Genomic DNA, 21,822 nt, shown 5'->3' on the forward strand with positions numbered 1-21,822 from the left:
AAAAAAAAAAAAAAAAGGTAAAAGTTCGGTGAGGAGGAATTCTCTTTAGATGAAAAATCCTTATCACGAATCCCGTGTACTGAAATGGAGACGCCCGAGGGCCACCACCACAGTCCATGGCACGGAAGACACACAAGCATCCCAGAAGGGATTCAGGTCTCAAGATTGCAGTGATTCAACTTTGGAGGGTGAAAGACACACCAAATACTCACATGGTTCTGCTGAAGACCAAGCCTGCGGAAAGCCAATGCTTTGTTTTGATCTAGGAGAAATGAGAAGTGCTAAAAAACCAAAATGACCCTAGTAACTTAGAGTGCCATTTTGAGGTGGCTTTGCATTTTGAAAAGGACTGATTAATTTCGTGGTGATCGCTTAGGTTTTCTAGATATCGGTGACATCTAGAAGTTATATAAAATCTTATGGCTAGATCCTAGGTCTGGTATAAAGCTATGATTAGGTGTTTGCCTTAAATGGGGCAAAATTCCTTCCTTACAGCAGGAGATGGAAGTAATAACAGGAAAAAACTATGGCAGGGGTAAAAACGAATGGGTGGTATGAAAATGTGAGTGAGAGATTAAAACTTTTGCTTTTTGCCACCTTCATTGTTGGAATTGATTACCTTTGTTCCTTTTAAGGGTATTTGTGCTCTTCTCAGTTATATTATATTATATTATATTATATTATGTTATGTTATGTTATATTTCATTTCATTTCATTTCATTTCATTTCATTTCATTTCATTTCATTTTTTTAAAGTAAGCTGTATGCCCAATGTGGGGCTTGAACTCAGGACCCTGAGACCAAGAGTCGCACACTCTCCCACCTGAGCCAGCCAGGTGCCTCCTATTCTCAACTTTAAGTAAGAACTCATTTATTCCCATTTTGCAGATCACATAGTAAACGGACATAATGAGGTACCTGAGATGGCTGGCAAGCAGGGGCTGAAAATGCTCTCCCAACCCCCTCCCCAACACACACACTCAGTTTAGACTGTGGATAGTAGACTATATCACTCTTCAAGGGTGTTGCTGCTGTGTGACTAGATGGCTCTGAATGGATTTTGGCAGTTTTAAAACATCAAATTGTCTCTGAATGAGTGGGGATCCAATACTAGTGAGGAGATTGAGAAAGGGTATGGTTTGGGTTGGAAAGGGTTGGGGTGGTAATATTCACAGAAGAGCTAGCTTCAGGGAGGTCGCAAGCCCTGGCCGCTCTATTGAGATGAACATCTAGCCTCCCAAGGTGTCTACTTTGGAGGTAACTACATTCATTTGAATGAGTAAGCTCTCATGTGTTTAACAGATAGTTAAAATTCTTTTGTATCCAGTCTCATAAATGTTTATAGGCCAGGTTTTTAAACATGGAGGTACCGAAGAGTCTATGAAGGTGTCCAAACTAGAGCCGTGTGTAGGCAACTACTTAGTCTTCTTGGTAAGTAGAAGAATAAAATGTATCTGGGAAGAGGATGCAATGTCTCCTATAAGACTTATCCCTTGGGGTAGAACCAGTAGAAATATTTGGTAGAAAAAAAACCCCAGGGGAACTAGAAAGTGCTACAGTAGATTAGTCAGGCAGAAGGCTGGGATGAACAGTGCAGAGGGCTCCTTCCTCCTTTCAGTTGCCCAGCAGATTATTTCCAGTTGAGTGAGTGAGTGAGTGTGTGTGTGTGTGTGTGTGGGTGGGTGGGTGGGGTGTGTGTGGTGGTATGTAGTGGTAGAGGAATCTGTTTGCATGAAGGAAGGCAAAGTAAAGTGATTGGGGCATATATAGGGACTCTTGAGTTTCAAGGAATGATACTTGGTTAATGATAGGAAGAGGTGAGTGGATGTAGATATTAGAGGGAAAGCCTGTGGAGAATATTAGAATACTTTTACATGGGAAATCATTAAATTAGGACAATTTACATTGGGAGAACTCCCTCATTAGGGGGTGAGGTTTGGGATATATGATTAAGTAGGGAAAACAGGAGCATTAGTCTCCTGTTGAGTATACATGGAAGAAGGCAGAGCGACAGGGAGGGTAAATAAGGTCTGTGGTCAGCATTCCATATCTAAAGCCAGGTAAAGTTATCCTTGTTGGGTTTGTATACACTTTCCTATTGAAAACACTGATTTTGAGACGTTTTGACCTCTCTGTAAAGGCACTTCAGTGACTAGGTGGTAGTCCTGGCCTCTTCCCTTCAGCCCCAGGATCTAAATGTCAGTGGTCTCTTGGATCTCCTTGGGGGTGCCTTAGATGCTGCTTTTCCCAAAGTGGGGTAATGGACTGGCCTCTCCTTTGATTCTGTGAGATTTGAATGTGAATGTCTCTGTCTTATGGGAGCTTTACCCAGAGCTCTGGATTTCTGTTGGAGCAATAGGTCCCGAAGTTGGTTTTCTTTACACATTAGTCATTGCTGACCCAACCCTCCTTAAACTGTCTACTGGCCACGCCTATTCTCTTGAGGACAGATTCAGGGCCAGGCTTCAAGAAGAATATTTTCCGGCTCTTTCATTTTTTAAAATCATAATTGCTTCCAGGTCACCAGACAATGTGAACCAAAAGAAGCCTGGGGGAGTACTACCAGATTTAACTGAGACCTTCTTAATCTTGAATTTCTAATTTATTGGCTGGATGGTAAGAGTCCAACCATGAATAAATGGGCAGGTTTCATGCTACGCATAAAGGGCCTAGTTGTATTCCATATGTTGCCAGTGCCAGTTGTTCTGCACATAGGGGGTCTTTGGCCCCAGAGGAAGCTACGTGATTCTGGGGAACTCGTTCACTGGATAAACACCCTGTCCAGCCATTTTCAAGGTTAACATTTTACCAAGGTAGAGACATTTTGTCAGATAGATGCTGTATTATCTCCTTTCGTGTCCTTCCCTTCCTCATACGCACGACGACCATACTTTTGCTTGTAGTTGTTGTGAAATCTGCTTGTTTTGGCATCTTCATTTCAAAACAAAACAAAAAATGTCTACCCAATCGGCAAAATCTCCTTGAGCCTTTAGTGCTGCCCATCCCCTATTACCAGCTCCCCCTAACCCTGACTTGGATTATAATTTGATGTTCTTCCCCTTTTGATAACATATTCTCTCTAAACTTTTCTAAAATGTCTGTGTTCAGTGCTTCCCCACAGTGTTTCAGTTTGGCCCGTGATGGTGAAATATTTCAGGTTCCCCTATTTCATTTTTTCTCTTTTGGTTCTTATATTCTGTGGGCTTCTCTTTTATGCCTTTCACACCTGCCCTTGTCTTCTAGCAGCTATTCTTTTTCTTTTGGATTTTTTGGGGGAAAGATCTCTGCTTCATTATGGTTTGTCTTCTATCTGCTCACCCTCAGCTTAGCTGCTATTTTCATCATTTTAAAGTTACTGCTCTCCTGTTAGTCCATTTTCTTTTTGGTTTCCCCTGTTTTGTAGTGTGCTGATTGTATCTGGCTGCCTGCTCTCTGCTGTCTGCTCCCTGGATTCATCCCCTTGCACATTGGTCAGTCCCTCTACTTAAGTGTGTGTACATGTACCTGCTGAATTGAAACATTGTATTTCTTTATTTTAAAAGCCCTGCTGATCACCAGGTTGGGCTGGTGGAGCATGTGCTCTCCTTTGTTCTCACTGAGTTGAATGTGTCTTTCGAGTTTTTTTCCCCCCAAAGTGGGATAGCTCACAGTGGTCCCACTGCCTTCCGGAGAGTGATCAGCATTTGATTCTAGGGGCCATGCAGCTGTTCATTTCTTAACAATTACATGGTTGTGATATGTGGGAAAATCCTTTGAGGTATTCCATATCTTTGTGCCCATGCTTCCTGGGTCACTCAGGATTACCAGGTTTCTTCGAAGTTCCCTTTAGGAACTTTGCCTTTAGCCTTTGATGTGATAGTTCCCATCGGAGAGAGCAAGGGAGAGATTGAGAAAGCACACCACACGTGAGTGCAGGCTCTGTGAGCAGAAGGAAGTCAGTACACGAGTGTGCACACCAGCAGAACCTACCAAGTGTGGTGTGTCTGTAAGGTTTTTCCTTTTTGCTCACCTCTCCTGAGAAGGAGTGTACAGTAAGAGTGGTTGCTAATTTGATTGGACATGCTAATGGTGAAACAAAACGCTAGGCCTCCTAGACCGGAATCTCCAGGGCTTGGACTTAATGAATCTGTATCTTGAATGAGCTCCTTGGTGATTCTGGCTTGGGAGACATTGGTGTACATTGGCCGTCTTGACTGCTCCCATCCTGTGTGGACATTGACACCATCGGTGCCTCTTTCAAGTTCCCTTTGCTTACTCTCTGGCTCAGGAGGACCAGTCTTGCCTTCCTATGTAGACCACTTAGCTCAGTGTCCTCTTATCTGTGATATCTACCTCTTTCCTCCCCTTCTCTGCAGAGGCTACTGTTAATAGCAGTAGTGGGCTCTACATAGGAAGAGGGGCTACTCTGGGAAATTTCTAACAGAAGAGTGGGAAGCCAAGGTGAAGCAAATATTCTATCTTCAGGATCTCGTGAAAATAGGGGTGCTTCCAGGTAGTCCTAAAATGTGTGGTATTGTCTGGTAATTATTTTGGTTTTTACTTCGTTTTCTTTTTGTTGTTGTTGTGGTTTTCGGGGGGTCTAAAAACTCTTTTATCTAGGTGGTGATATTTTATATGTTCTGTTTTCATATGCCAGGATTCATTTCCCCCAACTCTGATTTCTGTCCCAGGCCCTACAAACAACTAATCCCCTCTAAATAGAACAAAAATAAACCCCAGAGTGAAAAAGCAATGGTGACTGACTTATATCTGCTGCCTACAAGTATTCAGATAGGCACTAAAACTTATACTTTGTGTTAAAATTCATCTTACGCGAGTATGACCCCTTTCATTGCTTCACTCTTCTAATGCTTCATAGGGAGAAAAGATTTTTTTAAAAGTACCTGGTGTATTGGTCAACAGGCTGAGCTGTTGTTTTGTATTGTATTGTATTGTTTTGTTTTGTTTTAAGTAGGCTCCATGCCTAGCGTGGAGCCCAATGTAGGCTCAAACTCATGACTGTGAAATCAAGACCTGAGCTGAGATCGAGAGTCTGACACTTAACCCACTAAGCCACCCAGGTGCCCCTGAGCTGTTGTTTCTTGAACTGGGATATTCCAAGATATTCTAAGAAAAAGTCAAAACTTGATTGACCAGGATGTTCAGGGAATCAAATCAATGAACTGATTTGAAGCAGACAGTCCATCCATTTGTCTTACCCCTTGCTGAAATCTTTCTAAAATTATGTGTTAACCCACATAACTGTCTTAGGAATGTTAAGGATAATTTTCAGAAAATGGTAAAATCATGAGTCTCGTACAGATATAAAAATGAACACGAGTTAAAGATTTTATTTTACTCGTTAATCAACAAGGGAACCAGACAGATGTTAGAGCCAATTCAAAGAAAAAGTCCAAAAGCACAGATTTATATGGGGTGGAGGAATTGAATTGCAAATGGAGGCAAACTGGTTTTTCCACAATGGGGAGGGAAGTCAATCCAAACTGTATGGGACAAGACAGAGTTTGCATATCCATCAGTTACCTGCAATTTACAAAGGTGCAAAGTAGCTCAGAGAAGATGAACTATGCTGGAATGGGGCAGCTGCGAAGGGTGTGCTATGGGCAATGCGTGGTGCTTTCAGTGAAGGACAGCGTTCTTTTCTATGGTAACTAAGCTTGGTGGACATGTTGGGGGGGTTGATTTTGTTTCTTGTAATTTCTCAGGGTCATCACCTCAATTCTTCATCCAGGATTCATTTACTGAGTACTTAACTATCAGTAAGACATTGCAGAGGAACCAGAGACAGAAAAGATGGTATTTCTTACCTTAAGTAGCTTGATTGGTGGGGGAGACCGACATGCCACACCCCCAGCTAACCACACCACAGAGAAGAGTATGGGTCGGGTCATTGGTGCTGTGGGAGAGGTAGGAATGAAACATTTGAGGAGAACCAGAGAGGGAAGAGTTAACCAATTAGGGGCTGGGGCTGGGGAGCTGACATGATGACATTTAAGCCAGTCTTTGAGGGGTGACAGAGAGGAGGAGGGACATAGGAGAAGCCATTTCAGGGTGAGGAAACAGCAAAGTCCTGAAACTGGATGATCTGTTCAGGGAAGGGTCAGGAGCTGGGATGGCAGAGGCCACAGGGAGATAGCAGGATGTGGCCAAAGAGGAGGCCAGAGGAGGTTTGAGGCCAGGTCAGGGAGGGCCTGGAATGCTGTGCTAAGAAATTTGGGCTTGATTTTGAAGACAGGAAAGCTACTGAAAGCTTTTGAGGAGGGAGGGGGTGACGTGATCGAGTTGGTGCTTTAGAAGATGAACTGATTGTAAAATCAAGAAATTGGAGGCAGAGGGACCAGTTAAGAGGCTATTGTAATATTCTGGGTGAGAGATGATGAGGGCCTGCATCAGGGTGGTGGCAAGAGGGGCAGAAGGAGAGGATGGAGATGGCATTATTAAGGCTTGACTCCTGATTGGCTGTGGGCAGCGATGGTGGGGGGAGAGAAGGAGTTGAAAACGACACTGCTGAAATTTCGGGGGGGGGGCGGATAGTGGTGCCATTAACTAAGATAGGAAACATGCTGGGCATGGGGGGTGGGGAGCAGGTTTATGGGAACAGATGATGAGTTCGGTCTGAGACACATTGAGTTTGAGGGGCTTGGTGGACATCCAATTAACAGTGAGTTGCTGGCAGCTAGAAATTCTGGTCTGGGTCTAAGGAGAGAGGTCAGGGCTAGAGATACAGATTTGGGAGCCTTTGGTGCGGGGAGGGAAGAGTTGCAACTGGGGGAGCTCCGGAGCTGGAGAGAAGGAGGGGCAGGGTTCACGTGCCCCCCCCCCCCCACACACTGAGAGAGGTGGGGTAGGGAAGAGCCAGTGAGAGCCAGACTGAGCTAGAGAGACAGAGACAGAAGGAGGGCAAGAGAGACAGAAGGAGACAGAAAGACAAGAAAAGGAGACTGAAGGCTGAGGCAAGGACAAAGAGTAGAGGGGAGAGGGGCACAAGGGGAAGGAAGAAGGGAAGGAGGAGGAGGAGAGGGAAGCAAGAAGGGAGCCAGAGGGAAACGGAGAATGGGGAAAGAAAGGGAGAAAGGATCAGGGCAAGAAAGGTGGGAAGGGGAGGAAGGTGGAGGAGTGCAGACTGCACCAGGAGAGATGGGAGAGAGGGAGAAGAGAAGCAAGGAAGAGGGGAAGAGAGAGACAGCTGGGAGAATAATAGGGGGAAGAGGGAAGTGAGGAGGAGTAATAGAGAGGAACAGGAAAGAAATTGAGAGGGAAGGGGGAAGGGAAAGAGAGAGAGAGATGGAGGTAGGGAGGAAAAGAGGTAGGGGGAAGAGATGGGGGCTGGCAGAGGTGAGGAGAGACCAAGCAAGACCAGGGCTAGGGTTCTGGGGTGGGTGGAGAGAGAGAAGGCCCTAGAGAAGCAAACAGGCACTGGGTCAGGAAAGCCAAGAGAGGGGCAAATACAAAGAAAGGCACGGGCAGCAGTAAGCTGTGCTGCGGAGAGAGGGAGGAGGGTGAGGACCAGGAAGAGAATGGGGGGCTGTGGCTCTGCTGTCCTGGTACTGCCTTCCTCCCTTGCACCAGCCACCTGGCCTCTGGCTCTTTCTTGATCTTAGCTTGCAGCCTCCTGCCCTGGGACCTTTGCAGAGATGGTTCCCTCTGCCAGGAATGCTCTTCCCCCAGATAGATATACGGCTCACCCCTTCACTTCCTTCAGGATGTTTAAATGTTTCCTTCTCAGCAAGGCTTATACCGATTACCCCCTTTCAAAACTGTAGCCCATTCTGCGCCCCCCTGACCATCGCCATGCCCCTTTGCCTGTGTTATACCATCTTCTGTCCTCCTATAACAGGAGTCGTTTAACATGTGTGTTGTCTGTCTCATCCCACGAGAATATAAGTTCCATGAAGGCAGGGATTTGGGGTCTTTTTGGTAGTTGTTGAATCCCCAGTACCTGGGACAGTGCTGGCACATAGTAGGAGCTCAATAAGTATTTGTTGGATGAGTAAGTGCTCTTGTGTTGAATATGGACAGTCTCTGAAAATTATATAAAGAATAAGCGAAACAGACCCAGGATATGACTATATTGTGCTGATTTACTTCTTGGGAAAGTGGAGAACAGCAAAAGATTCTGATCACTGGAGGGTTCTGTTCAGTTGAGCTTCGATGAAGAAGACTTTTAGCTAACTCGGGAGTTCAAGGGTCTCAAGACAAGCTCATTGGGTAAACGCCTTCTTCTTGATGCCTCATTTTCTCTAGAAGGTGAATTAGCTGTGCAGTGGTTGTCTACAGCAACAGCTGGACATTAGCTGCTGAAGGGGGTGGTAGGCCATGGGGATGACAAGACTGATAGAAAGGGACAAGGACAGCAATGTGTGGTTTGTGGTGGAACATTGTTTTTTCTTTGTTTGCTTGTTGTGTGGTCAGAGTACAAGGAGTATTGCATCTGATTTTGAGGGAGTTTAAACCAGCTTAAATATGTGTGTTATATCTATATAACTCCTAAATCGAAATCAGAATAGGGTATTTTTGAAGGGCTCTTAAAGAAAGCATGTGCTTCCTCTGGAGAACTTAAATTGGTACGTCACTCAAATACTTCAGTACCCATGGATTAGAGAGTTGACGAGAAAAAGATCCCCAGTAGTCTTTCAACGCATTGTTCATATATGGGAACAACCCTCTAATTGTAGTTGGTTAGGCTAAATGTGTGTGGAAAAATATACTGTCATCTCGTTTGTCTGGAATAGATTGAATTTCCTCGAACACTCAAGCATATCTGTCTTTAAGATAATTTAAAAATCACTCTAGGTGATTAACAGCATCCTTGTCTCCATCCCAAAACCTATGGATTCCTGGAAAGCCGGTGCCCTCATCCCCATTTGGACCTTAATTTTCCATAGCAGGCTGGCTTGTGGGAGAGACTGTGTTACCATTTGGGTGCTATAATTGCCTTTATTTAAATGTTTCCCTGTTAAAGGTGGTTCAAGCAGCTGTCCCTGTTAGGAGTTTTGATTTTTTGGAGTTCTTTTTCCTCAGGGGGAGCGGCCACAGCAGGTCCTATCTGGTGGTGAGTGGCTGTCATGATCTCGACAGCACCGCTCTACAGTGGCGTGCACAACTGGACCAGTTCTGACCGGATTCGCATGTGTGGCATCAACGAGGAGAGGTGAGGAGGCTGGGAAGGTGGCCATTGCTGGCCCCCAGTGAGCGGTCCCTACTCACTAGAGAGGCAGTTGCGGCAGGGCCCTGAGAGGGACCCTGGGGAAGAGGCTTCGGTTGTTTCTAATTTTCCTGGGATGGGTTGGAGCTGGGGCCGTGTGAGTGGCCTGCCCTGCCATGCTGTCCCCGTTCAGATGAAGGTGAGGAGGCCAACAGATGACCTTTTGCCAACTAACATTTGTCTACTCATTAAGAACTGTCAGACTGTGGAGTTAGGGGAAGCTCAGGCGATTGCAGTTTTTTGCTGCATCCATGTTCAGTGCTCAAGGATACGCATAAGATATTTTTGGTCCTTGATCTAAGCCTGGAAGAAAGGCAGTTTTATTATTCAGCTGTATACTGGGAACTGTTAGTGGGTATTCTGGTGATCAGCGCTTTCCTGCCTCACGAGGCTAATGACGATTCGCAGTGCGATCCTTATGAAGTATCTCAGGAAGATCCAATTGCTTAATGTAGTTGTCATATGGAATTGAGAGTTGGTGATGCCTGCCCAATCCGTGTGTGTTTTAAATGTTCTGTTCACCAAAATATTTGGTTGACCAAGCTCTGCCATGTACTGATCATGCTCCGTAGGAAGGACACCCAAAATGGCCTTCAGATTTTATATTTGACTCCCATGACCTTTGGCCACAGAAAGAGCTTTGTGTTGGTTGCAGTGCCTCTCTCGTTTTTAGAAAAGGCATGCTTGCTGGTGTTTAGCTGTTGTTTCAGTCCATCGACTGTTTAAATCCAAATGCATCAGATCAGTCCCCTAGAACACGGACCGTTACAGCTTTTCCCAGGATTCAAATCCGGTGTTTCCTTGGGTGAATCTTGGAAATGTGTGTGTGGCTTCGTGCGCACATGGGGGAAGGCTGGTAATTTTGAAGGGTAAAGGAAAGTGTGTCTTTGTGGGCATCTTCTTTTTTCTTCTACTCTTAACTGGAGAAGTGTGTGCTTGTCTGAGGTTCAGGTTAGGAGAAGAGACCTTTTTATTTTTTTTTTAAAGCCATTAGTGACTAATAGTTTAATGTTCTCTATACTGAGGAACAAGTTAGAGATGGACAGAATTTGATTTTAGAATATAAAAGTCAGGACTAAGGAAAATAAGACAGAATTCCTCTCAGATCTGCATGAGAAAGATATTTTCCTTTGCATGTGAGCTATGGCCTTAGACAATGACCAAGAGGCGGACTGGGGGAAGGCAGGGTGGTGGTATTGATTTGCGTAAGCATTCACTGGCAACACGGCAACAGCAACTTGTACAGGCTGTTGAGCCTTGGATGCAGAGATCTGGACTTAGAGCCTTTGACAGATCAGTGCACAAGCTGCCTTGGTTCACTGTCCATTCTAAATCCCTGCTGAGAAAGAACAGGAAGTGAGCCCCAAACCTGCCTTTTCCTCTTTATGGACCTTTCTTGGGATGTTAAATTACCAAATATGCCTAGTGGTTAAGATGACCTTTTAAGCATTGTCACTTCTGATCTCATCTACCCTTTATTGTCGCCTTCCTCTACAGTCTAGGCCATGCTAGAGCTGCTTTCCGAAATGTGATCTCACCTTATTTAGAAACCATCTTCCTCAGCCCTTTACAACTTGTAGAACTTACACATTTTGGGTATAAAGCTGCACATGGGGGTTAACTCTTAAAATTGTTTGAGAAAACTGCCCAGCTTCGGGAGATGCAGTGGAGGACTGATGCAGTTGCAGGGACAGGGACAGGAGCTTTCTGCGGGCCCCAGGTGGCTGACTGTAGTCGCACCTCTGGCTCACTCTCTCTGTTTTCTTGCTTGCTTGCTTCCTTTGTTCTATCCATTCATTCCTTCATCCAACCAACATTTACTAAATCCAGTAAGAGCAAACCAGCAGTCATGGGACACTGATGGTGAGTGCTACAGAGTGGCACGTAAAGGCCCTGTGGGAGGCTAGATGCAAGAATGGTAGACTTCCTGGGGGAATAAGGGAAGGCTTTCCAGACACAGTGATGTCAGAGCCGGGGCTTGAAGAATGGGTAGGAGTTTGAGGTGAGGGTTGGTATTTCCCACACGGTATGTTTGGGGAAGACCCTGGCTGGAATGAAGGGAAAGTCTGCAGGGGCTGGAATATAAGGAGCCTGATGTGTGTGGTGTGGTCAGGGCCCAATGGGCACTAAAAAAGCTCTGGTTTGACAGTGGTGCTAGCCCTTCATAATTAGGAAAACAGCCCTGAAAGGTTATCGTCATTTCTGGTTTAAGTTCAACAAAGCCTGAAGCGCAACAGCCTAGGGTCATCTCTGCTGGGAAGAAGTGGTGGGATTGATTTTCAGTCCTGACTGAAGCCTGCTTTGACCCCTGCTCCCTCCTCCCTGCCGCCTGCACCCTCCTAACCTTGTCTGGTTGACCCACTTCTCTTTGTGCACCCCTCCCCTGCAAGCTATTCCTGTCCCAGGCTCCTCTCTCCATGGAGCAATTTAATGTTTGCTTAGCTTTGCACACCCCTCTCCTCAGAGAATGTGAAATGTGGCCACACGACGTTTCCCCAGAGCCTCGGGGATCGGCACTTGGGCCCGGGCATGGCTGGAGTAACCAGGACTGCTGTTTCCACTGCCGCTGCCGCCCCCAGAGTCCCTGGGCCAGCTGGCTCTGCTGGTCTGCCTTGGAAGGCAGGTGGCTGCTTTTGGGGCGGGCTTTCTGTGTTCAGTTCAAGGTAATTTTATGTGGGGTGGGAGCCCAGCAAGGGCAGCTTGCTCCCCTCCATGTGGTCAGGAGAGGAAAGAATGGAAATAACTAACATCTCTCCCCCACAGCCCCTCAGGTGGGATTGGCGAAGGGGGTGTAGTGCCACTCGTTGCCCTTGCCACGGCCTTTCTCCCAAAACCGTTGCTGGCCAGTCTCATAGGAACATGCTTCTCCCTGGCCCAAGGCTGGATGTAGGGCTCGCTTTTCTGGTCACCCAGGAGCCGATGTCCAAGTATGTTTTCCCTTTCCCTCAGGGCCCCCCTTCCTCCCTTTCCTCCCCTTCCTCCCCTTCCTCGAGACCCCTGACTGCCTCTCCAGCCTGTGCCTGTCCTTACAGTCATTTCTGTTTGTCACCAACAGTCATCGCCAGCAGTGGAACCCTCCCACTTCCGCCAGCCTAGCTGCCTTGTAAAGGGAACAGATCTCTACATCCCCCCCTCCCTTGTTAGTCCCTCCTGGAGCCCTGAAACGATGGGGAGAGGCCTGCGGTGATCTCCCTTGCCTTTTTTGCTTCTCTTGGCCCAGGTACAATTTTGGAGTCCATCAGTGGTGCCCTGTTCCAGTGAGAGGGAGGAAGTTAGCAGGACCCTCCCCGTTTTTGTGGGGGTTGGCTGCAGGCTCCCGGACTGTCCTAGGCTAGGGTGGCTGGTGGGGCAGATGCTGGCTTCTTCCCGGGCTGTTGTAGAGCTACGGGCGAGGAAGAGAGACAAACTCCAAGGCGGTCCACTTCCCCGGAGGCACACAGAGCATTCCCGTGTTTGCCCCCTCAGAACTGCACCACAGCGCTTCTGCTGCAGCTTCGTTCTTCTACCCAGACCTTCTGCTCAGTCGCTCACCTGGGCTCTTGCGCCATCGGTGTCCTCCCTTGGGCAGACAGTGGGGGGTTTCTGCTGTATCCAAGAAACTAAACTTTTAGTGGGTGTTTGTCCTCTCTCCAACTTCACCCTCCTAGTCTTTTTCTTCCCCCCCTAAGGTTCTTACAGAAAACTTAGAGAAGACTTTTTGAGTAGGTTGGGGTTCAGTTAGGTTTTTCTCCTTTGCGACCCAGCTCTCTGGCCTTGGGCCCTTCCCTTTGCAATATACCAACTGGAATTTGGGGTCCGTGGCCTTGAAGGCCTCCCTTTGGGATGGGAGTGAGTGTGCCAGTGCTGGGAGAACAAGGGGAGAATGGGGAGCTTGGCAGGGCATGGGATGCAGGCAGGAGGGCAGGCGCTGGCTGGAGCTCGGTGGTACTTTAGAATAGGGGAAGAGGTACCCTGGAGGGAAAGAAGCCGTGTCCTTGAAATGCCCCTCGGCACCCAGTGACCCAGTGGCCTCGAATCAGTATCATTATATGCACTAATAAATGTGTATCCGCTCTAGGCAACCCTATCAGGTGAATAGGTGATGATTCAGATTTAGAACATGACACACAATGGAGGTGGCTATTTGTTTTAGAAAAGGATTACCCTTATGATACGTGCAGCCAGCTTCCATTATAGACTTAAAATAAGATTGCACTTAAGAGAAGACTGGTTTGCATGCCTTTTGAGATCTTCTGTGATTCACTTCTCCCCTTTTGGCAATGCCCAGTACCTCCTGGATGGTCACCTTGACAGGTAAGCTTGGGACAAAGCAAAGGTGCTGGGCCATCCTCCACACTCCTGGTGAGAGCCCCAGAGAACAGGATACACAGCCCAAGGAGGGGAGTCTAGTCAAATTGGGCTCCTTTGCAGGGATTTGCAAAGCTGGGCTTGGAGGCTCTGGCTTCTGACTTGTCCCCCCCAGTTCCTTGTGATTTCCTCCAAGCCACCAAGGGAAGTGGTTTTATGGGAACCCAGGCAGGCAGGAAGTATTCTGCCAAAGGTAGTGGTGGCCCAAAGACTAGGCCTCATGGCCCTTCTCTGGTTGTGTCTCCCATGCTAGAAGAGCACCTCTTTCTGATGAGGAGTCCACGACAGGTGACTGCCAGCGCTTTGGATCTCAGGAGTTTTGTGTCAGCAGCAGTTTTTCCAAGGTAAGAGGCCATGTGGAGCCACATGTCACCCACCAAAGGGCGGAGCTGAACTTCCCCAGGCGATGTGCCCAGTCTGCCATCCCAAGAAGGGGGGCAGGAAGGAACAGGGTATTTCCCAGGAGTTGCTGTATGTGAGACAGAAATTGGCCAGCTGCTCTTTGCTTCTGCTGAGACCCGGTTGGTCGAGTTGCAAAGAGGACCCGCAGCCACCTCTCCTGGGCCTCGGGACACTTGCACCAAGCACAGAGAGCTAGCTAAGACGGGCATGCTGCTCTGTCGTTGCAGGTGGAGCTCACGGCAGTTGGAAGTGGCAGCAATGCCCGGGGGGCAGACCCAGATGGCAGTACAGCAGAAAAACTTGGGCACAAGTCAGAAGACAAGGCTGACGACCCCCAGCCACAAATGGACTATGCTGGGAATGTGGCGGAGGCTGAGGGCCTGTTGGTGCCGCTGAGCGGTGCAGGAGAGGGGCTCAAGCTTCCTGCTCCTGACAGCGGCGCCTCCGAGGCTGGTGACAGCAGGGCCGACTGCTCCTGGGCTCCCCTCAGCACCCAAATGAGCAAGCAGGTGGACTGCTCAGCAGCTGGGGTGAAGGCTTTGGACTCTCGGCATGGCGTGGGGGAGAAGAATACTTTCATTTTGGCAACTCTGGGAACTGGAGTCCCTGTGGAGGGAACCCTGCCTCTGGTTACCACTAACTTCAGTCCGCTGCCAGCCCCCATCTGCCCCCCTGCTCCCAGTTCGGCTTCTGTCCCCCCGTCTGTTCCGGATCCGTTCCAGGTTCCCCTCTCCGTCCCCACCCCGGTGCCCCACTCTGGGCTAGTTCCCGTCCAGGTTGCCACTTCGGTTCCGGCCCCTTCCCCTCCCTTAGCGCCGGTTCCGGCTCTGGCCCCAGCACCACCGTCGGTGCCCACACTCATCTCTGATTCGAACCCCCTTTCAGTTTCGGCCTCAGTCTTGGTGCCTGTGCCAGCTTCGGCTCCCCCCTCGGGTCCCGTTCCCCTGTCGGCTCCGGCCCCTACCCCCCTCTCAGTCCCAGTTTCAGCTCCTCCCTTGGCTCTGATCCAGGCTCCTGTGCCCCCTTCAGCTCCAACCTTGGTCCTCGCGCCTGTCCCCACACCAGTTTTGGCTCCCATGCCGGCGTCCACGCCTCCAGCAGCTCCTGCCCCTCCGTCAGTGCCGATGCCCACCCCAACTCCATCTTCTGGCCCACCCTCTACCCCCACCCTCATCCCTGCCTTTGCTCCTACGCCGGTGCCTGCACCCACCCCGGCCCCGATCTTTACTCCGGCCCCCACGCCCATGCCGGCTGCCACGCCAGCTGCCATTCCCACCTCTGCACCCATCCCAGCCTCCTTTAGTTTGAGTCGAGTATGTTTTCCTGCAGCTCAGGCACCAGCTATGCAAAAAGTGCCCCTGTCCTTTCAGCCAGGGACGGTACTGACCCCAAGCCAGCCGCTGGTATATATCCCACCTCCGAGCTGTGGGCAGCCGCTCAGTGTGGCCACACTGCCAACCACCTTGGGGGTCTCCTCTACTCTTACACTGCCTGTCCTGCCTTCCTACCTTCAGGACAGGTGTCTCCCTGGTGTGCTGGCCTCCCCAGAGCTCCGGTCTTACCCATATGCTTTTTCTGTGGCCCGGCCTCTGACTTCAGATTCCAAACTGGTCTCTTTGGAGGTGAACAGGCTTCCCTGTGCGTCCCCATCCGGCAGCACCAGCACCCAGCCTGCGCCCGATGGGGTCCCCGGGCCTTTGGCAGATACTTCCCTCTCTACTGCTTCTGCCAAGGTGCTTCCAACCCCACAGCCTTTGTTGCCAGCCCCCAGCGTGAGCTCGGCCCCACCGCACCCCGCCAAGATGCCAAGTGGCGGCGAGCAGCAAACAGAAGGGACTTCCGTCACCTTCTCTCCCCTCAAGTCACCTCCACAGCTGGAGCGGGAGATGGCCTCTCCACCTGAGTGCAGTGAGATGCCCCTTGACCTCTCCTCCAAGTCCAACCGCCAGAAGCTTCCATTGCCGAACCAACGCAAGACGCCCCCCATGCCCGTGTTGACCCCTGTGCACACCAGCAGCAAGGCCCTCCTCTCCACGGTCTTGTCTAGGTCTCAGCGCACAACCCAGGCTGCTGGGAGCAATGTCACCTCATGCCTGGGCTCTACTTCCTCGCCCTTTGTCATCTTTCCCGAGATCGTGAGGAATGGGGACCCGAGCACCTGGGTGAAGAATTCAACTGCGCTGATCAGCACCATTCCTGGCACCTACGTGGGAGTGGCCAACCCAGTGCCTGCATCCCTGCTGCTGAACAAAGACCCTAACCTGGGCATCAACCGAGACCCCCGCCATCTCCCCAAGCAGGAGCCCATCTCCATCATCGATCAAGGAGAGCCTAAGAGCACCGGTCCCCCCTGTGGCAAGAAGGGCAGCCAGGCTGGGACTGAGGGACAGCCAAGCACAGTCAAACGTTACACCCCAGCCCGCATTGCCCCTGGGCTGCCGGGGTGCCAAACCAAGGAGGTCTCTCTGTGGAAGCCCACGGGGCCAGCAAATATTTACCCACGGTGTTCAGTCAACGGGAAACCCACCAGCACCCAGGTCCTGCCTGTTGGCTGGTCACCATACCACCAAGCGTCTCTGCTTTCCATTGGCATTTCCAGTGCCGGGCAGCTGACCCCCAGTCAGGGGGTGCCCATCAGGCCCACCAGCGTTGTTTCTGAGTTTTCTGGTGTGCCGTCTCTTGGCCCCAGCGAAGCTGTGCATGGACTTCCCGAGGGGCAGCCACGGCCTGGGGGCGCCTTTGCTCCAGAGCAGGACACTGGCACAAAGAACAAAACTTGCCGGATTGCTGCCAAGCCTTATGAAGAACAAGTCAACCCTGTCCTCCTGACTCTCAGCCCTCAGACAGGGACCTTGGCACTGTCTGTGCAGCCTAGCAGTGGGGACATAAAAGTGAATCAGGGGCCCGAGGAATCAGAGAGCCACCTCTGCCCCGACAGCACTCCTAAGATAGAAGGTCCCCAGGGGGCTTGTGGCCTGAAGCTGGCAGGAGACACGAAGCCTAAAAACCAAGTGCTGGCCACCTACATGTCCCATGAGCTGGTCCTGGCCACCCCCCAGAACCTGCACAAGATGCCCGAGCTGCCTTTGCTACCTCATGACAACCGCCCCAAGGAACTCATCTTGGATGTGGTCCCGAGCAGCAAGAGGGGCTCCAGCACAGAGCTTTCACAGCTTGGAAGCCAGGTGGACCTGGGGCGGGTGAAAATGGAGAAGGTGGATGGTGATGTGGTCTTCAATTTAGCCACCTGCTTCCGGGCGGATGGCCTCCCAGCAGCTCCCCAGAGGGGCCAAGCTGAAGTTCGGAATAAGGCCGGGCAGGCTCGAGTGAAACAGGAAAGTGTAGGTGTGTTTGCTTGCAAGAACAAGTGGCAGCCAGACTCAGTGGTGACTGATGGGGTGACGGAATCTCTGCCGCCCAAGAAAATGAAATACAGCAAAGAGAAGGACGGTGAGGAGCAGCAGCCACAAGCCAAGGTCATAGCCCGGAGTTCCCATGGACCCAAGGTGAGTGCGGGGCTGAGGTCAAGGGCAGGGCCCGGACACCGGAGGTCTGCTTTATCCTGCACATGTCAGCCTCCCACGGCGGTGTTCTCGAGTAGCTCTGTGAACTAAACTGATTGGAAGGCTTGTGTAAAGTGAATAATGACCTGCTGTCCCCTTTCTAAGTTACACTGTCCATATATGGTGTTTTAGCATGAGGAGGGGCTGGCTTGTATTTTGTAGGATGTGGGAAATGATTTGGTCCCTGAGGCCAGGGAAGCCATTGTCCCAGATGAGGTTGGAAAGCGGAAGAAGGGATTGACGAGGGAAATCAATTAATAACAGGCCCTTCCCCACATAACCATTCTTCCTTTTCCTTTTCTGAGATGACTGCTGGCCTTGAGAACTTGGGATTCTCAAGGGGAGGGAAGGGGCCTTTGACAGGGTTGTTCTCTGCACCACTGGAGGAGCCTGCTCAGGATATGCTTGGAGTTTTGTGGGGCCAAGGCCAATTTGGCTTCTGGGCTCAGCCGCCAGTTTCCTATCCGCCCAGTGCTTGGGGTGGCAGCTTTGTGTTTAGGCCCATTGGGAATGTGGTGTGCAAGACAGGTGGGCATCTGGATCTGGGTTCTTAGTGGTGGTAGGGATCTAGGCAAAAAGATGGGCCAAGAGGGTTCAACTTGAATCCAGTGGTGTTCAGAGGGGATCCAGAAACTGCTGGTGATCCAAGGAGACTCTCAAAGCAGTTGAAGATAGGGCTTCTCAAAAATGTGGAGCAATTTAAGGGCACCTGACTGGTTCAGTCAGAAGAGCATGTGACTCTTGATCTTGGGGTCATGAGTTCGAGCCCTGTGTTGGATGTAGAGATTATTTAAGTAAATAAGAAACTTATAAAAAATATGGAGTGATTTGAAGTTATGTTAAGAAGCCTTCAAATTGAATGTTTTTTTTAAAGAATTGTATTTATTTAGGGGTGCCCGGGTGGCTTGGTCAGGTGTCTGCTTTCCGCTCAGCTCATGATCCTAGGGTCCTGGGATTGAGCCCTGCGTCGTGCTCCCTGCTTGGTGGGAGCCTGCTTCTCCCTCTCCCCGCCCCTTGCTCGTGCTCTCTCTCTGTGTCTCTGTCAAATAAATAAATAAAATCTTTTTTAAAATTTAGAAAAAGATTGTATTTATTTATTTGAGAGAGAGAGGGGTGGGGGAGAGAAAAGAGGGAGAAGCAGACTCCCCGCTGAGCAGAGAGCCCAACGTGGGACTCAATCCCGGGACTTCAAGATAATGACCTGAGCGGAAGACAGATGGTTCACCAACTGAGCCACCCAGCTGCCCCACCTTTTTTTCAAACTGCTGGTTGCAATATTTTATTTCATTTTCATTTTTTTAATAGTTTTATTGGAATGCAGCCATGCTCTTTTCTTTTTTAAGGTTTTTCGTTTTCAAATTGAATGTTGATATACATTAATGAACAGATTTCTAGCCAGAGTACCATGAATTTGGGTTTGTGGCAGAAGCTTTTACTCTTTTTTGGACCATAGAGCATTTTGGGAAACTGTAAGACCCTGTCCATAGAAACATGACCTCAGAATTTTGCCAGTAATTTCAAGGAGTTCATGGGCCCATCCCCTCCACAAAGCCTGACCATGGGCTCCAAATTAAGAACCCCAGGGATAGAGTTTGGGTGGGTTTTCTCAATGATCTCACAGCCACCTCTGTATGGCAGAGACATGCCAAGTAGGATCACAGGTCATGACGTAGTAGAGCATATATATAGCATTTGCTTTAGTGACTGTGATTTGTCCTTGGTGGTAAAAAGAATAATAATTCATGTCATTACATGTACTGTATGCTACACACACACACACACACACACACACACACACACACACACACACGTAGCTTATATACTATATGCCAAGTCCTTTCTACAGACGTCATCTAACTTAATCCTTACAATAACCCTATGAGGTGAATGCTGTACCCAATTTACAGATAAGAAAACGAAGGAAACAGACTGAATGGGCACGTTACCCAAAGTTACACAGCTGCTAAATGGCAGAGCTGGAAATCAGACTCTGGTCATTGGCTCCAGAGTTCATGTCCATCTTCAGCTGTGCCACCCTCTCTTTTCCTCTCCTTATGTATAACTGTTTCGGAGGCCATTCGGCAAGTGTTTGCGAGTGGTTAGTACATGCTAGTCCCTCCCAGGCAGTGAGCTACATCTTCAGGAGGGCGGTACAGCATTGTGGTGAGGATGATGCTTTCCGGAGCCACGCACAGTGCCCGAGTTTAAATCTTGGTCCTGCTTTTTCCTAACTGTGTGCTATTGGTCAAGTGGCTTAATCTCACCAGCCCTCAGTTTCCTCATCTGTACAATGAGACAGTAATAGTACCTCTTTCGTAGGGCTGTGTAAAGATTAAATGAGATGATGTCATGAAGTGTCCAGAATAGGCAAATTGAGACAGAAAGTAGAATCATGGTAGGGACATGGGTATGGAGTTTCCATTTGGGGCAGTGAAAAAGTTCTGGAACTTGAAGATGGTTATACGACTCTGCAACTATACTAAAAGCAATGGAATTGTAAATTTGATCAAATGAATTGTATGGTATATCTCAAAAAATGACATGTCAATAAAGCTGATGTTAATAAAAAGTAAATGAGGTGATATATATGAATGCTTAGAACAGTGCCTGGCAGGTAGTAAGTGCTCAGTAAATGTTTGTGGCTGCTGGTGGTTATTGTTAGTGTTGCTAACAAAATACACATGCTCCCTGCTCTCATGGAGCTTATGTCTTGCAGGCGACCTGATGACAGGCAGGCACTGCCCTTTACTATATTAGATGAAGAGTTCACTGGGCTCACTGACAGATGCCGAGGGCAAAGAATAAAGTTACAAGATCGGGGGCCTTGTAGCAGCCCTTCGCAGCTTCCTGTAGTGATTTAGCAAATGTCCATTTTTGGGGGAGAGTAAATAACTTAGATCTTTCTTTTCTTATCTTCCATTTTTCCGGAGAAAGAAACTGTTGATAAGCAAAGTCAGATCAGGGCTTAATTCAAAACAGCCCCTTTCAGGGTATGGCCAAGAATCAGAATAGTTTCCTGTCCCCTATACCACCTGCCCCAAGGCCTCATGGAATCCTGAAGGGCTGGCTGAATCATCAGCAAAGAGAGTTCTGCTTCATCTGGTACTTGGGTTTATTTTCTTGTCTTCTCATCCTTTGGAAAATTCTTTGGAAAACCTTTCAAAACTCTGTTAACCAGAACATTCATCTTACACAGTCACCCCATCCACCCAACTTTTTGCCTAAGTTAGAGCGTGCAAATACATTTTTACCTCGGTGCTGCCCTTGCAGAACATACCGACAGAAATCCCTTCTAGATGTTCTGTTTTACTTGTTTTTGTCTATCTTAGGAAATAAAAGTTAATGATCTGCACTTGAAAGAGCCAGCTAAAGGTGATATTCAGAAATAAATAGGACATGTTCAGATTTATGTGCTTTTAACTTTATTCCCCTGACTTCAAGTAGTCTTTCTCTGGCCATTCCTGAAGGTGAGATTTTAAGCAACAGTTCCCCATCTTTCTCTTTCCTCCCCGGTTCTTTCTTTTTCTTAACACTTTGATTTTATAGGAACCAGCAAGCAGTCCTAGGAATTTGGTGGGAAACAGTCACTCCCTATCCCTGGGGAATTGAGACACCCCCCCCCCAACACCCCAGAAAATGTTCTATTGATAAGACATCGGCTATCCCCTTAGTTGGACCTAGACAGTGATAACCTTCTGGAAGGTGCATGTGGGTCTGCTTAGGTGGAAAACAACTCTTCCTTTCTTCCTAGGGCCTGCTTTCATTGTTAAAATGTTTTGCTTCGGGGCGCCTGGGTGGCACAGTCGTTAAGCGTCTGCCTTCGGCTCAGGGCGTGATCCCAGAGTCCTGGGATCGAGCCCCACATCGGGCTTCTCCGCTGGGAGCCTGCTTCTTCCTCTCCCACTCCCCCTGCTTGTGTTCCCTCTCTCGCTGGCTGTCTCTGTCAAATAAATAAAATCTTTAAAAATAAATAAATAAAATGTTTTGCTTATTCTGCACTCCCTGGATGCTAGAATACTGGAAATCCCTACGTTGCCCATTTCTTGTTTGGTGGCATGGAGAGACCTCAAAGCTTGTGAGTGTATGCAGCTGTGAGGCTGAGAGTGTCCTTGCACTGTGTCAGCACGGCCATTGTGCCTATCCGAGTGAGTGGGGCTGAGCAAAAACTGTGGACAGGAGTGAGGAAGGAGAAAAGTGAGAGCTCCTGCAGAGAGAGGCCCAAGTGGGAAGCCAGGAGCTGTAGGTCTCAGTCCCAGCTCTGCCACTTTCTCACTGCAGGCACAAATGAGCTCATTTGCAGGTTTG

At 48.8% G+C, this 21,822-nt stretch overlaps 1 protein-coding gene across 6 annotated transcripts in view; it reads left to right on the forward strand.

Annotated features, from left to right (window-relative positions):
- BCORL1 (BCL6 corepressor like 1) overlaps positions 1-21,822 on the forward strand; it is a 62,928-nt gene that overhangs the window by 12,014 nt on the left and 29,092 nt on the right. For all 6 annotated transcript variants that reach the window (XM_040627296.1, XM_040627286.1, XM_040627282.1 and 3 more), the window contains 3 exons: positions 9,022-9,151; positions 13,806-13,896; positions 14,182-17,460. In XM_040627296.1, coding sequence (XP_040483230.1) covers positions 9,066-9,151; positions 13,806-13,896; positions 14,182-17,460 — 3,456 coding nt within the window. In that variant the 5' untranslated portion in view covers positions 9,022-9,065. The remainder of the gene's footprint in view (positions 1-9,021; positions 9,152-13,805; positions 13,897-14,181; positions 17,461-21,822) is intronic.

The sequence above is a fragment of the Ursus maritimus genome (genome assembly GCF_017311325.1).
Source record: "Ursus maritimus isolate PB19 chromosome X unlocalized genomic scaffold, ASM1731132v1 scaffold_X1, whole genome shotgun sequence".
NCBI classification, from domain to species: domain Eukaryota; kingdom Metazoa; phylum Chordata; class Mammalia; order Carnivora; family Ursidae; genus Ursus; species Ursus maritimus.